Source organism: Chaetodon trifascialis, chromosome 3 (genome assembly GCF_039877785.1).
Source record: "Chaetodon trifascialis isolate fChaTrf1 chromosome 3, fChaTrf1.hap1, whole genome shotgun sequence".
NCBI lineage: Eukaryota > Metazoa > Chordata > Actinopteri > Chaetodontiformes > Chaetodontidae > Chaetodon > Chaetodon trifascialis.
In genome coordinates, this window is record NC_092058.1 from 7,931,328 (window position 1) to 7,948,093 (window position 16,766).

The 16,766-nt window shown below is 45.0% G+C and overlaps 1 protein-coding gene across 2 annotated transcripts in view; it reads right to left on the reverse strand.

Moving 5' to 3' along the window:
• The window catches only part of nav1b (neuron navigator 1b), a 51,260-nt gene that overhangs the window by 8,885 nt on the left and 25,609 nt on the right, over positions 1-16,766 (reverse strand). For both annotated transcript variants that reach the window (XM_070958457.1, XM_070958456.1), the window contains 13 exons: positions 12,304-12,454; positions 10,266-10,566; positions 8,368-9,115; positions 7,509-7,922; positions 6,793-6,834; positions 6,545-6,705; positions 5,785-5,958; positions 5,148-5,200; positions 4,801-4,824; positions 4,212-4,289; positions 2,096-2,179; positions 1,617-1,728; positions 1,370-1,491 (listed from right to left, as the gene is read on the reverse strand). In XM_070958457.1, coding sequence (XP_070814558.1) covers positions 1,370-1,491; positions 1,617-1,728; positions 2,096-2,179; positions 4,212-4,289; positions 4,801-4,824; positions 5,148-5,200; positions 5,785-5,958; positions 6,545-6,705; positions 6,793-6,834; positions 7,509-7,922; positions 8,368-9,115; positions 10,266-10,566; positions 12,304-12,454 — 2,464 coding nt within the window. The remainder of the gene's footprint in view (positions 1-1,369; positions 1,492-1,616; positions 1,729-2,095; positions 2,180-4,211; positions 4,290-4,800; positions 4,825-5,147; positions 5,201-5,784; positions 5,959-6,544; positions 6,706-6,792; positions 6,835-7,508; positions 7,923-8,367; positions 9,116-10,265; positions 10,567-12,303; positions 12,455-16,766) is intronic.

The following is a 16,766-nucleotide window of genomic DNA, read 5'->3' on the forward strand; positions in this document are numbered from 1 at the left end:
TGTATTTCTTTATTCTTAATTTATGCAGCCATTCAGCTTTATTTGTCTCGTTTTGAGGCAGCAGTGGCAGATACACATGTGCAACCCCTGACTTGACCCCTAAAATTTGTAACAAAAGTCAGTCAGAGTTGCTCATAGCACACGTCCATGAGATGTGTGAATGAAATAAGGTGCGAAAACCACCTTCATGGAAGGTTTCTACAAACTTCATTGAACTGTTTGATGTCTACAGTATCACAGAACAATTTAATGTCATGCAATGCATAATCAATATGATCCAAACATGTAATAAAGCAACCCTGCGAAGCAAGTTTAGTGGATGACAGAAAGTTCCCAAACACTGACTCATAAAGTGCATGCAGGCTGGAGAAGGGGAGGGGGTTTGGGGGTTTATTTACTGTAGCAACATCACTCACCTCAAAGACCTAAAATAAAACGCAGGGCAGCATGAGGGAGAGACCAAAGCCATACTTAATAACAGATTTGGAATAAGATAGGAGGAGAATGACACACTCGTGCAGGAGGACAGCGGCTGACTGGCTCCAGATCAAATGCAACATAATGAACACTGATAACAGCCCACAGCTCACCTACAGACTGGGCCAACACAAACACGTCACTTTATTACAAACATTTAGAGCATTTCATCTTTGAATTTTTATCCTTCATCGCTTCTTTTTTCTTATTTTTATTCTCATTGTTGCAGTACTGTAACATCCAACCCTGCATGTCAGCATCTATCATGGACTAATGTCGACCAATCAGATCAACGAACCGTGAAACTCTTCTTGAAGTCAGGAGCAGAGCAAACACATCTTTTCTATGCAGGAAAACCTTCAGTGCTTCTCTCTTCTATCAATGAGGAAATACTCTCTACATACGTGATGCGTCTATAACAGTTGCTTCTATTGCTGCCAGTTGTTCCTCAGATGATGCTGATTGGTCAGAACGACTGTGGTTCGGCTACGAGTGCATAACGTGACGCCTGGCGAGACGGATTCTGATGTTGCATACTCGCATGAATCCAGCTCCCTCGCGGGATAACAGGCAATCGAGACGATCACTAAATTAGCACAGACTTTGATGAGCAGTTCTGATGACCCTGATGAGACGCCCGACCAATTCCAAACCCTGACGAGCTGAACTGCACAATTCATCACTGAAAATGGTTTGGTAGCTTTCATCCCTTTCTCTCGTGATCTGAGGAAATTGTGTGATTCATAAACCGATGAAACATAAGCATCTCTCACAGGACGGTGTGTTATCTTCTGTCGTCTAATTAACTTGAAACTAATTTGTCGGTGACTGGGAAACTCACTGACGCCGAAACTGACGCAGCCATCAGTATTTCTAATCAGCGTGTCCTCACCCAGCTCTTCTTCTTCTTCTTCTTGGCATCCTGCTCCTTAAGACTTCCCATACTGGAGTGGCTGGTGGTGCTGGTGAGGCTGGAGATGCTCTCTGAGGAGTTCTGCCGATTGATCAGCAGCTCTAAACAGCAGCAGAAAAGAAAGCACGTTCAGTACCGAGAGAGAAGCTTCTGAATCATTGTCAGCTTTGCATGCATCTTGGACCACAGTCCAAATCGTACTGTACACCCCCGGCGTGCTCTGTACCTTTAGGTGTGATGTCTGGATTACTGAGAGCCCCCTGGATGATTTCTTGGGCCTCTGTATTTTTGGCCCTCAGGATCTCGATGGTATCCTTCAGCTCTGTGAGCTCTGAGTCCTGAAGATGGAAAATATCAATGTATGTTCATATTAGCTTCCAGGCTGGTAACTGAACCAAGATTCTTCCGAACTGAGGATCGTGGAATCTGCTTTCAGCGAGGATGACAGCTTGTGCTGAGTGGCTGACGACAACGTGGAAATCCCGCCATGCAAACCTTTGACCCACATGTCATTTTCAAAACAACTATGTCACTTGGCAGCTTCTCTTTCACTGACAGAATCTAATAAAAAGCAGCCTGATCGTCATGTATTTGTTGAGTATGCAGTTTATTTAGATTTTTAACTTCTCTTCACTTTTCCTGATAGAAAACGGTCGCACACGTCACAGGTGGTACATCATTAGCATCCTGATGTCACCGAGATACCTTTTGGTCCGAGGAGGCCGACAGGGTCTGCAGGCGTGCCGTCATCAGCGCCAGGCTCTGTTCAAACGCTGCCACCAGATTAGCCTTTAGAGGGGGACACAGAGGAGGAAGGAGACAGAGAGGAGTGGGGTTGGGGGATGGGGGAGGGTGAGACGGCAGACAGGTATGAGTCACCGGCTGCATCGAGTCGGCCTGCGGCCTCACACGCTCACAGCACATCAAGCAAATGGCTTTCTCCATCTGCTGGGGGAGGAGGGAGGGGGTGGAGTAGTGGACAGCTGTGGGTGATGTCAGAGATGAAAGAGGATGTTAGGGTAATGGCAATGAGGGAGGGCAGCTGCGCGACGCTGGTGGACAAACCTCATCAACCTCATGCAGCATGTTTGACCTTTGGGCTCAGATAACTCGAGCTACTTCTTCTGATGACGGAGAGAAATCTTCTAAAATCCATGTCTGACACGATCAAGCGAATTTGTCGAGAAAGGATGACAGTTCTCCTTTCGCAGCTTAATTTCTGTTGAGTTTAATAGTTTATGGAGATCTCCCACTGTGGGTTCCTTTCCCAGCATGTCAGACCCTCCTTCATTTCTAATTGTGCAGGTATGTCTTCTGGGTCACATTTACTCAATAACAGAATACTCTGCTACTCTCTGAAGCTGTTTGAATGATGGTATTAAGTTTAAGCCTTTCAGGGGCCGTAACAGTTGTAACGACTCAATAAAAATGCAATCAGCTATTCACGAGCAGCAGACCTTCACTATGGCTGTTTTAATGTGTGTTACATCACCTGAAAGTCCATTTCTCTCTAATGTCTATGTATCCTGAAAGTCAGCACTGTATTCATGGTACCTTATTGAATTTCAAATCTAAGAAAACTTCCAGGGATCCAGAAATTGGTGCTCAGATTGGTTAGTTAGCCAACTGAGAGAAAAATTTGCCGTTGCAGACTCAAAATATGTCAGGACACCAAACATTAGCTGTAGCCCTTGTCAACATGCTTCATGGTAGCTGATGCTGCCCCACGCAGCGCGCCCACCAGAGATGTCAGATGGGAGCGACTCGTCATCATTCATGCGCAGCGACAGAGATCGCTCTGGAAGGCTCGGTCCAACAAACCTGGCCTAGCTGCTACACCCAGCATCCAGAGGTGTGGGTCAGCGGGAGGCAGGCAGGGGGCAGCAGGAAGTCCAGCCGCCAATACAGCCAAGAACGTAAAAGAGAGGGACAGGGGCGTTAGGCGAGGGACTAAACTTCTTATACAGTAACAACATGAACAGGAACACACAGATCAGGCTTCACACAGTCACAGAGTATGTTCAGAACACTCAGGTTAGTTGAGAGTTGAGCAGAGGCAGTGGATAAAGTGTGCAATAAGAGCCGGTAGCTCATACTGATCGTCTATTATTAGAGCAGGATCAGTAGTTGGTGTTAAAGTAAAAGCTGAGTGTGAGTCAAACAGCCAGACTCAAGCATCTCGAAGCTGCAGGGTGAGACTACAAAGAAGAAGCAGGGGTGGAACATTTTTCAGCTGGTTCGATCGAAGAGTTAAAAGCAGGTGTTCAGGGTTAAGGCTGAACTGATGTTTGTCAAACGACGGCGCTGACGGACGACAGCAACAGTGGAAAGATGTGAGTGAGAGAACTGGAAATATGGCGGCCTTGTGGTTCTGGTGCTGATCATGAACCAGAACTGGGGACCTTCTTTCATTTCCAGGCATCTCCCCACTGTCAGCTATCAAATAAAGGGATAAAGTCCTGCAAAAGACCATTTAAAAAGGGTTGGGTGGGTGTAGTTCTGGACATCTTATGAGCAGCTCTCCTCACTCCCTGCAAATCGGACAGATGCCAGAGTTATGCCTTGGCATCCAGAGTCCTCTGCACTTGATCCTCATCATTTTCTTGAGCAAGGATTCACACCATATTTTCCCCCCACATCTCACCCTCACAGAAATGCAGGGCACATATTGGAAACACCTGCTAAACTGGGTTTCTGTGGGGTACAAACTCAACGACTTGGAGAGGGTGTGATCTACATTTTGGACTGATAAAAGATCTGGCATGCAGTGACACATTAACAAATTAGCTTGGAAGAAGAGGCCAAAAAAAATTATACATACATTGGCAGAAAGCTGCATGGTCAAGTCAGCAACTTTTTCCTGGGAAGATTCCAGCTCTCGCCTCAACTTGCGGATTTGCTGCGGGCAAATTGAAAAGTTCGCCCAAGCAAATTATATACAGCACCACAAACAAATATATATGTATGAATACAGGTTTTGATAATGATAACGCAGCTTTGAATGAGATGAAATGTGCTGTAACTCAAAAAAGAATATGCAAACACATATTAAAGTTACTGCTCCGCAACAGAAATCGAAACGCAAGATAAATACACTCCAAACCAAAAGAAAATGTTTAATCAAGGGATGACAGTGGGTTTTTACCACTTGTTTCATGCACTGGGAGTTTTATGAGGTCTGAAAATGGCTTTATGAAATGTTAGCAGGTGGTGCTAAATGAAAACGAATATTAGAGATAAAACAAAATGAAGTGGGTTATGAGCTCCCGAGGAAGGTCCGTGGTCACAGACTTCACCGAGCACCGATAACACAATCTGATAAATGGACCCGTTTCAGCAGGAAATGACTGACAGATGATGCACAGCAATGGCACAATGTGAGTCGAACAGTCACGGCACGCTGACCTTACCTCTCCTTGTATCCTCTCCTCATTCTAAAGAAGGCATGGTGACAACAAATAAACAATAAACAGGGGACTTTAGGGGCAGGTCTGAAAATGACGTACTTATCCACAGTGAAAGGGACGCGGCTCAAGTTTAGAGATGAAAATGAGGAAATACAAATGTGGAATAGGTACCAGCTGCAGAAGCTTTAATATAATGCACATAAGGTTCTTCTGCATGGCAAAACAGTCCATGAATTATTATGATTTGCCTGTTGTTTTATGATGACATTATGATGTTCAAACTGAGGTCACAAAGCATTAAACTCAGCAGAAATAACATCATTCCATACATAATGACTGCGTCTACTCACCGAGGAATAGTTGGATGAAGCGTTGGACGCCAAAGAGAGCACAGAGCCATGCACTGAAACAAGAAAGGGAGACGTTTGACTTGATATTAAAAGTAACTGATTTTCATTTAATGCAAAAAACTTTAGAAATGCTAGTAATCATTTATTTATCATGATTTGGCAGCGATCCCTCCTGTTGCTAAACAGCAGTGCTTAAATTAGCTTTTCACGACTGAGGACAATGGAAGTGAATCAAGAACACATCAATAACGGGAAGAATTTTACTTAAAATAGATACTTCTGTTAATAAGTATTTGTATTTCAGAATAATATCAAAGTAAATAAACTTTGTTATAGCATCAAAATACAGTGAGAACATGCAGTTGGTGGTTGTCTGGTGCTGGAATGTGCATTAAAAGCCATCATATGAGACCCTGAAGGTTTAAATTATTGGGCCTCCTGTTTTGTTTACATTTGGGCCGCAGACAGCACCTTTAAGTCCTCATATAACTCATGAGCGATCTGAACTGGAGGCACCAAAACTCCTCTCCGCTTATCTTGTTTATGAAAACAAACGTCTGCACGAGCAGACAGTTTTGTTTAATTTCAGGCCGTGGCGGGCGACTCCCCTGCAGGGAGGCCGGCTGAGCTGGCTCACCATCATCCCCCGGTTCACGGAAAGACCCACACCGCATCATGCTTTTTGGTCGGTCAGCCAGGGACATACTGCTGCCCAGGGGGGAGGATCCATAGAGACTGCAGGCTGAGTCGCTGGGGGGGCCGATGCTGTTGGAGCGAGATATCCTCGGGGTGCCGCTGGAAATCGGAGCGACTATTGTAAAAGAGAGATGTTTGGAAAGACAGTGAGCAGCCATGATTAAGCTGTAGGATGCAGCAGAGAAACTCTCCCCACACACACACACACTCACTCGCACGCACACACACGCGCACACGCGTACACACACACACACGCACACACACACGCGCGCGCGCCTCGGTATAGCACCTGGATTCTGATGACTCAGTGAAAGGCAACACTTCGGTTCCACTACAGTCAAGATATAAATATAGCCTGACTTGACCCCCTATTGCCTGCATCTCCACCATATTTCACACTTTAACTCAAGTCTAAAAGAGTGTATCCATGAGATAGTAATATTCACACCATCAAATGTGACACCACAATAATGTGCTGTCACTTCATCAGTCAGACACATCCGGATCTATTATTGACAATATTTCTTAAATGTAAAAAACACGCTGGGCTTCCCCCCCAGTGTGAGCTTAACGTCCCTCTCCTCAGTAATAATCAAAGATAAGACGGACGGCTTATCAAAGAACTCAAGCCTCATTACTTTCAAAGCTCAAACGGTGAGTGCTTTTAGGACTTGGCAGCCAAATGGAGCGAGTGGACTCACCCACGCTGGTGAGAGGAGCCTTGCCGGAGGAGGGGTGGAGCGGGCGGGTGGGAGAAGGCAGCTGGGGGGGGCTGTCGCTCTCCGTCATGCTGACTATGGTGTGGGAGTGGCGCCTGCCCGGTTTGTTTCCATCACTGTCTGACAGGCTCGAGCCATAGCGTCTGAGAAAAGAGAGGTCATTTTAAACGAAGACGCATCACAGTGGGAGAGATTAAACGGAGGCTTGGACAACAGCAGTTCGGACGTACTCTAAGCCTTTCTTCGGCAAGGTGTTTCTGTCCGTTTGTAAGCTGCAAAGAGGAGAAGAAAAACAGCATTAATAGAGAATTAACAGCCACTGAACACTGTAATGCTAAGCTGTGTTTAGCACCTGCACCCGAGTATCTCATCTCATGGGTTTATTTTCTAATCCTTTCTGCACACGCAGGCCATATGGCACACTGGGCACTTTCATACACACAGCGTGGGATTGCCTAAAAGAACAGTCCTTTGGCAGAAAAGAATTCAGTCCATCTCCACCTTGACGAACAGAAATCTTCTGATGGATGCGGCCCTCCATCTTCGAGATGATGCGTCAGGGTTTCCATTCCCGGAAAAGGGGCGTAAATTATGGTGCGCTAATATGTCTGCTGCCAAGAAACGTACAGCCCAATGGCTTCAAACTGAAACAGTTAGTGCAAATTAAGTTTGACTATCAGCTGCCAGGATGAATGAGCTTACGTCTGCCAGCACTGGTTCATAGGAAGATGGGCTTTTTACTCAAAACACTAATTTTCTCTATATTCACTCTTTTAAAAGATCAGTGTGAGTAACAGATATGTATTTATGCATCAATTAGTCTGCAGAACAATTGATTTAATCATCTGTGTGAGAGTCAAGACAACAACATACATTGAAGAAGCAAATGAAGGAGGAAATACAAGTTCAGACACAGCAGACAGACACCGATTGAGATGAGGCTCACCCGTCCGTGAGGTTGAGGGACGTCCTGGTTCCGGCACCCCAGGTTCCCGGACCCGCATCCTCCTTGTTGTGCATCTCAGTTTTGACAAACCTCGCACTGGAGGGCACGCTCATCTGGAGGGGCAGGGACTCCATGCTGCGGTGCATGCCGGACAGCTTGGGGTAGAGCAGCGGCGACCCGCTCAGACTCATGCTGTCAGTGTAGGAGCCGGGGGAATCGATGTGGAGCACGGGCGCTGGGCTGGGGGTGAGGCGGGTGGAGGTGTGGGTGCCAGCCAAGTCCTGCAGCTTGGAATATGGGGGGACTTTGGGGGGGAGGTCCTGGATGGTCACACAGGAGTCGAGGCTGTTGGAGTTGACTTTGTCCAGGTGGGCCAAGCTGGGTGGACGACCCAGAGACTTCGTGTTCAGCATCCTGGAGATCAAGCATGAAAAGAGACGTTAAATTGCAGAAACAAGGTGAAGGAGGTGAAGAATGTGTGCAAGGTTTCAGATTTCTGCCTCTAAATTTCAAAAGCCACATGAATCTTAAAAAAAAAAAAAGTTCTTCTAAACCATTTCTTTGATTGATTGAAAGCAGCTGAATTAAAAACTGTTCATAGTGTCATCTGCAGATTATTTAGAGTGACTGGGACACTCTGTGGAGAGAGAGAGAGAGAGATCGCTGGTGAATTTTTTAAGATGTCATTTTTTAATCATGTACTTTCATTGTACTGTGGTGGTGGTGGGGGGGTGGGGCAATCCTGAGCATATAAAACCAGTTCCTGTACCTACATGTCTGAGGGAAATGTGTCACCTCTAGATACACTAGCTAGTCTGTTCAGGGGTTTTCTAATTTGTATGAAGTAATATTTAAAGACCTCGGTGTGGTGGGCGATGACAGTTCGGGGTATTTGCTGCTGCTGGTCCGTCTCAGGCCGTGCAGTTTGATGGCAGCCTCTCCTGTGGACTGAGCCTCCTCTCCTTTCAGAGAACCACAGTCTACGTCAGCGGCCCCAGCCTTGGCCTTGGCTTTCTCCTTCTCTCGGTCCGTCTGGTTCACAGGGCCTGTGCTCGTTCGACTGGCCACCTTACTGCTGCAGCTCCCAGGCTCTTTAACCCGGGGGCCCGTGGAGGCCATGGGCACAGGTTTCAGACTCAACAGACTGGGGTCGATGGTACCGCTGACAGGCCGGGGCGCGGGCCGACCGATCACACTGAGCGTGCTCGACTTGGCCGGTCGAGGCAGGCTGCGGTACTGAATGCTGTTTCGGGTGTTTGGCCCCAGGAAGCTTTGCTCACTGCTGGCATCGAAGCTGTTCTTTCGACCCGAGGGTGTTCCTCCTCCCATAGGCTTCATGGGGATGCCAGATGACTTGGGGGTTTTCCCCACAGTAGCAGAGCCACTGGAGATGGTGGCGCCCCCTGCTGTCATAACAGTGGCGGTACCGGTGGCTGTCGGTGGCTTCTTGTAGCCAAAGGAGGTTCCAGCAGTGGGTTTAACTAAACCTGACGGGGGCTTGCGGTGCTCTCCGTGATGATCCCTGCCAGCATCTGAACGAGACCGCTGTAGGCCAGCAGTTTTGATGGACATCTTGGATTTATCCAGTGGCTTCTCACTTTTAGGAGCTACATAAAGAAAGACATAGGTGTGCATTGAATAGCAACATTATGGGAATTTGAATGAGAAATACACACATTTAAATGATGAGAAGAAGCAGGACGAATGTTTGTGCTGCTCTGTTTCCACCATGACCCTGAGGAAAATAAGCCTCACAGACTGGATGGGGTGATGGCCCAGTAAAACCAGTAAACGAGCTGGCAGAAACGACAACAGCCCCACTTAAATGACTGAAACTGAAATGGATAATCTGCAATGTCACACATTATTTCTCTTTAACTAGACACCTTCACATTGCAGTAAATGTGCACGTCATTCCAGCTGAGGTTGACTATAAGCATGAAACATCTGTATTTACTTTGAGAGCTTTTATGTGCCCATGACGTCGCGTGTGACTCGCCCACTGACTTAAAAGGGTCAGAGTCTGTGATAATCCAAGTGATAAAATCAATCAAAATCTCCTCTTACAGATCATGAAAGTAAGTATGTGGAGGTTGAAGGATCCTTTAAAAGGGTAAAAGGGTCCAATTGGATTTTTTAACTTGGATTTAAGGCTGAAGGTAAAGTATGTTCATAAAAGCATTCTGACCTCTTCACTCACTCTCTAAACCTTAAAAATGCATCTGCTGAGAGGTTTCTCCCTGCAAAGCTGCAGCCAGAATGCACACAGCCAGATCTACTTCACTCATGCTTAAAGCTGAGGAAATTAAAATGAAAGGCCGAGAAATGCTGATGCTAGAGCTCACTTTAACCTATTGTTTAATGGTGGCATGTTATGTTGGGAGTTAAACAGATGTAGCTGCTGCAGATGGCAGACACTGTGTCTCTGCACACATGTAAGGCTCCAGCCTTTAAGCTGAGATTTTATTCTTTCAGTGAAATGGATTTCATGGTGTATTTTTCCATCAGTACACTGTGCTGTGCTGCAGAATCAAAACCTGGCTTACGCTAAGGCGTACACTTCTGTATTCACCCTGACACTGAGCAGATATCCGCCTTGGCTGCTCTACAAACAGGCTCTGTTTTACATTTGGATCCAGCATACAAAGACATAATGGATGACACAGATTTCGTAGTTAAAACAAGTCAACAATGGCAGAGATGCATTTCTACGGGAGAGGACTAAGACAGGCTGAGAAATATACCATGAGACCTCACCTGCGACTCTCAGCGTGCTCTGAGAGGTGTGGGTGATGGGGGAGGTGACGCCTATAGGAGGATTACGACCCTTCTTGAAACCTCCCGGCTGACCCAAACTTTGAGGCTTCTTCAGCTCTCCTTTAACCCCCGAATCCTCGCTGAGGCTCGGAGGCTTCTTCCTCCACTTGCTGGGGGCCTCTGCCTTGAGACTCCCCGTGTCATAGCTGCAGCTGTTGAGCTTGTGGCTGGCTTTGCCGTCCTCGCTGTACCAAGAGAGCCCACTTTCCACCAGGGAGCGCTTCTCCGCGTCAGTGCGGAGCTGCAGAGGGAGGAAGGGAAGAGGCACAGCGCGGGGAACCATCAGTCATGCTCTGTGTTATCTATGGAATTGACTTTTCTCTGTAATCTTTGCTTCATCTCAGCTGCATTCCAGCGGGAAGGAGGGAGAGATGGGCCGATGTGCCCCGAGCGGATTAAAGCAAACCACAGAGGAAGACAAAGGAAAGAAAAAAAAAGTGTTTATGGATTTAACACTTTCAGGGATAAATCAACACAATGAAGAATGAGAAGGAAAATGAAAGAATGGAGAAGAGCTTGAGCCCTTTTCTATGAAAAAAAAAGAAAAGACAGCTACACTGTAATAGAAAAAATGTCATGTGGTGCACTGAGGAGGTGGCACTGAGGACAAAATTGGGCATGCTGCTTCTTGGCACCTTATTAATGTGATATAGAGCGACAGATGGCTCATTGAGGAGCACTAATGTTCATTTCTTCCTACTGAGCAATCTGTAAGTTAGCGAAGAGTCAAAATGTTTACCTGTGGACAAGCTAAAAACAAATACTACTTATCCAAAGGGAACACGAATTTCATCACATTTAAAGACATAAATATACTCTGCTTCAAATAAGAACTTGTGACTGATGTGTTTCTTCCCCAAAAAAAGCTAATTTACCTTGTTCAGATTTCCTAAATCTACTCCTTCTCCCTTACTGAAAAATTCAGAATATATGAACATGTCCTCATATGTAAATGACTGAATATGTCTACTGGCAATGACTCCCAGAACAACATGTATGACCACTGGAGAACACCAGCGAAAGGCGTACCACACCTTCATTGTACCAGACTGTAGTCGTCTTGTGGTTAACATGAAACAGTTGCATTTTGGTTAAGATTTAGGCACCAAGTCTGCTTGGTTAGGTTCAGAAAAAGATCCCAGTTTGGGTTATAAACGTTCCTCTAAGTACATTACGCAAGTTAAAATGAGTCGACGCTAAGTTTTGGTTTCACACGGGACACAAACAGCAGACTTTCTTGCTCTTTGCACTACGTCACGTGACTTCTTTTGCTCTTTTGCTCCCGTCATAATTACTACGACCACTAGAGGTCGCAGGCTGACAATAAACGGAAATGTGGGTCATAATAGCCCACTTGCACAGGCGACCTATATGGCCGTTTTCTGGTGAGGACGGGCTGGAACACACAAATATAGCTGATTTAAAAACTCTAACTACTAAACACAAGAAGTCACCTGCCTCACAAGCTTGTTCTCGATGCAGAACATCACTTCAGGCTGAGAACACTACAGCCGATGAACCCGAAAACATCTTTCCGTGTCAAACTCATGCACATATTGTACATCATCCTGCAGCGTGAAGCTCAAACATCCAAGCGAAGCAACAATAAGCAAAGCACATTTTTGAGTGAAAAGGGGCTTTAAGTTTCAGAGGAACTTGCGGAAGTTTACATGTAATTTTCTGCAGAGAACAAACAGAGAACTGCCACAGTGAAGATTTATTGCAGTATGACAGATTCTGTTTCTCTTCAGTTTCATTTTAATGACAGAGGTGAAGTCTGTGGTGTCTTTCTGTGGCCTTGTAAAAACAAAGGACTCGCATTTAACACACAATACAAAGTAAATCACAGAGTCAAGCATTGAAAATGCTTCATGCAAAAGGTCTTGGTTGCTGTCTTTAGCATTGCTTTTGCAAAATGAACAAGATAACGGAAAGCCAAACGTTGTCACAGCCTGTTGGGTATAGAATTTCAGCTCACCATAACAGAGGAGTTGCGTCTGGATCCCAGGGGTGTGCTTGGGAGGGAATTAAGGGAGGAGCTGGCGTTGAACTCCTCTGAACTGAGGTTCTCCGAGCCATCGCCGTCACCGTCGCTGAGTCCACTGCTGATGGAGCTGCTCTCGTCCCAGCTGAAACAAGACAGGACGACCAATCAGAGCCGTTGCCAAGTAAATGGCAACCATGTGAATGCACAAAATGTAAAGCTGCAGAAATCAGTGCTGGTGGGGAGCGACGGCTGGCAGCAACAGTGATACGTCCATCTGTGTGCAGTGAGCTGTCTCTGGAGGTGGCCACGTGCTCAAACAAGCAGGTAATTCCAACATGGCTGCAGCTGCTTCCATTCAGCTGATGCATCAGAGCTCCAGGCCATATGTTGACCAGAGCTGGACCAGAGTGGATCTTTCACTTACAATGACATGACATATGAGTTTTTCACTAATTTTCTAACATCCTATATCATAATGCATTCATTACAAAGCTTTTAAAAAATATTTTCTGGTATTTCCATATCAAATAACTTTGATTTTAAGCACTTCAAAGACCAATACTTGGCTTATTGGTAAGTAAACCCAGCATACATGATTATGGTGCCAGATGCTTTAATTTATTAATTTTACAAATCCAGAATCTGCAACTGTTCCGGATTACATAAAAATTGTCTAAATATCCTTTTTCAGACGTTATCATTATCCTTGAGTCGCTTCACTTTTTCGTAAACCTGATTCTTGTGTTTGGAACTTTCTTCACAGTTAACAAATTTCAAGTACAAATGTGAATAAAGCTAAAACCAGCACAACTATTACTACAACTATTTGTAAAAGGCACGATGAGCAGTCATCAGAAAATGGTCAGTTCGGGGTTTGTTTTAAGATAACAAAAATATTAGTTTAACCATAATTGAATAAATCACCATGACAGCAAAGCCAGGAGTTTTTAAACATGGGCCAACACACTGTAATCTTTAGCTGTAGCTTCAAGGGGAAACTTCACAGGATATGCTGATAAATCATGCCGAATAAAAAGTATAGCGGCTGACAGCTCAGGGTTTAGAGAGCGGTCTGGTATGCTCTAAAGACGCAGGATGAGGAGAAATCAGAGTGACAGGCTTCTAAACCCTCCCTGACCTTTCCCTCCACCCGACACTGCAGTCCTGCGTCGCCCCGAAACAGATGCTGCCAGATTGGCCCCCGGTGTGAGGAAGGCAGGGACAGCCCAGAGAAACTGCTCACAAGGCATCAAGTCCCTGGATGCATTCCTATTTGAATACATTTAAAATGCAGATCACAGTGTGGAGTTCAACATGAGGAGTGGCCTCTCAGTCAACCGAAACGTCACGGGTGGACAAAGCAATTCGGAGTCCGAGGGGAGTTTCAAATTGAAGAGTAAAACATTTCTTTATGTGCTGTAAAAGAGCAATAACGCCGTGCTGAATTTAAAAATCACATCTCCAGAGAGCTAAATGCCAGTCCAACCCAGATTTGTAGAATTGCGTTCCCCGCCATTACCACTGGCAAACACAGGTGGTAATCAAATTTATGTTGGCGCACCAAAATGTGGCACAGTGGAAAAGGTAAATTAATAAGACCCTTTAAAGCTGAGTCATGGCCTGAGCTGAATCAGTTCTTTTCCCTTTCTTTTGCTTTCCCCACTGAGCTGAAAATGCTCTTTGTGGGTCTGCAGCCTGCAATTAGCAGAAGCACGGAAGATGGAATTGCACAGAAAAATACAGGGAGACAAAAATGGCCCATACACGTTCAGAATTGGACTTAATCACATGGCTGCAGCCGAGTTGTAGTCGCAGTTGTAAAACATTGAAGAAGCTTATCCTGTCACTTTGCAGCGGCTGTGAGAATTCTGATGCATAAAAGCAACTTTTCGGTGCTGTGATTTGTAGCCGCGGACCTCAGGGGCGAAGTTAGACCTGAGCGGGGAAAAGGCTAAGATTAATGTTTGATTTGAGATTTTTAAAATGTTCTCGCGTACATTCCCTCAATAAGGGGGATAATTTTGATTTTCACTGAGCCCAGATGTTTGTGGTATGTTTGAACAATACCACCTCTGTCAGGGGCGACAGAGGGGCTGTGAATAACCCCACAGGGATGTCAGCCTCAGAAGAGGCAGGAGGGCCTGTGGGCTGTTGATGTTACAAGCCAAACTGTCTGCTCTCAGAGGTGAAATCCAGACAAGGAGAGGGTGGGAGTACACCAGCAAAGTGCATACTTCATGCATAGGGTGGCAATTAACTTGTTGTTTTCTGTGGCACAACTCCAACATCCCTCTGATTTGTGTGTCCGCGCTATTACTCGAGTTGGGTTGCTGGGAAAATGTTTTGATTTAAGAAGACTGAGGGATGATTGGTGTGGCAGAGCAGGGTGGGGTCCTTACAATCACTGTCCGGACTTGGACCTGGATCTAACAGCACCACTAAAAATGCACACACACGGACATGGCGCAGCCCACTGCACAGACAGATGAACAGGGAAAAAAGCACATATGACATTTTACAGACACAAAGCATTGAGCTGATACATATATAAGCTGATCCTAATGCAGCTGTAAAACCAGATGTAACAGCACACAGGGAGAAGAATGCATCTTGCAGTTCACTCCTGGAGCTGTATATTCTCTGCACAAAGGACAGCAAACACAGAGCTCCTGTGGTGCATGCCTTTGGCCGAGCGAGTGGTGAAGACATCCTCTATTATGCAGATAGCTGCGGTGGCGGCAATGTCCTCCAAGAATGAAAATGTGTTTCCACAGATGTTATCTTTTCTGGTGCCAAATCAGAGTCAACATAGGTCCCTTTCATCATTATGCTCACGTGTACTCTTTCAAAATAGAAGTTCAAGTAAAAAGACATAGAACTACCTACTGAACTCTATTGCATTGTGCAAGTATTTCAGTATTTCATTATTCAAGTGAAAAAAAGTAATGAAAGAAGCCGAATTCATCCTTTACTCAAGAGTAGCTAATCGGCTAATGTTACTACACTGTTCCGTTAGTCAAAAGCCAGGTCGGGTTCAGAATGAGTTAAAATCAGCGCGTAACGCTATTAGACCACGGCCGCTATAGAAGAAACAACCGTCAACGTTAAACTTTATGTATTTAGTGTCGCATCCAATCAAAATCCACAACTTTAAAAAAGCTGTGCAGCGTTAACCCCGTAATGAAACATCATCATTACCTTGTCGTGAAAAGTAAACTCCTTTTGGCTCTTGGCACCGACTGCAGAGGAGGCACCTTCCCGATCAACACCCGACCGCTCATTTGTGACCGATTATTGATGAGCGCAACTTCCTTCAATTGTCCGCGAGCCGAGATTCGAATTCATGTCCTCCGCAAACCAAAGACCCCCTTTTTTTTCTCCCATTCAGCGAGCAGAGAGACGCGGTCTGCCACTGGACAGGCAACACCCCCCTCTCATAAAAAAAGGAAAAAGAAGCAGGGATGACGAGACCAGAGACCCTGATGGTCCTTTGTGAGATGATGGTGCGACTCTGCAGCGAGCAGCCGCTGATCTGAGTGCTCATAAAGAAAGAGTGGAGGAAGAATTAGATCCTCTGCTGAAGGAGAAGTGCCGGTTACACACTGTAAAAACACTTCAGGTCAAACTCCTGCATAAAAAAATGCTAATCAAGTAAAAGCATGTAAGTATAATCAGCAAAAAGTACTTGAAGTATTAAAACTACTCTAATAAACTGTCATATATTATATCATCAGATTGTTATTACTCTTGATGTAAAAGCAGGATTTTGCTGCTGAAGTTGGTTGTAGTGGAGCTCATTTTTGACAGCTAATCCTTCTTAACATTATAGATTAAGCTGCTGATTATTTTCTCACATAATCAATTGTTTGGTTTGCAAAAATTAGGAAAATAGTGTGTCAGCACAATTACCCAGAGCTCAAAGCGACACCTTCATAATGCTTGTTTGGAACATCCAAGAGTCCAAACCTCAAAATTCTTAAAATAAAGCTGAATTATTAAAATAATTAAAAGGAAAAGCAGCAAATGGTCACACGAGGAACTGGAACCATGTTTTTGCATTAAAAATGGCAAACGACTATTAAAATAGTTGCAAATTCATTTTCTGTCATTTGACTGATGGATTAATCCACTAAATCCTTCAGCTTGTACATACTGCGTGTAGTTTACTTCATACAAAATACACGTTTTATAAGCTCTTCATATGTTTTGGATGCAAAAATCTTAATTTACAAAGAAACTGTAAGTATGGGGCCGGTGTGAAGGGTGTTACTGAGATGGGCTGTTATGTGACTTTAGCCACATCAGTTACAGAAAAAAATAAATATAAATATTAAAAAGGTAATACCAGCAAATGCCAGCTGCTTGTAAATGAGTTTGCCTTCTCGAGAGTCATAAGTTAGTCTAATTTACAAGGCAGTACTCCAGTGGGAAGCCCATGTTGCTCAACCTCTGCT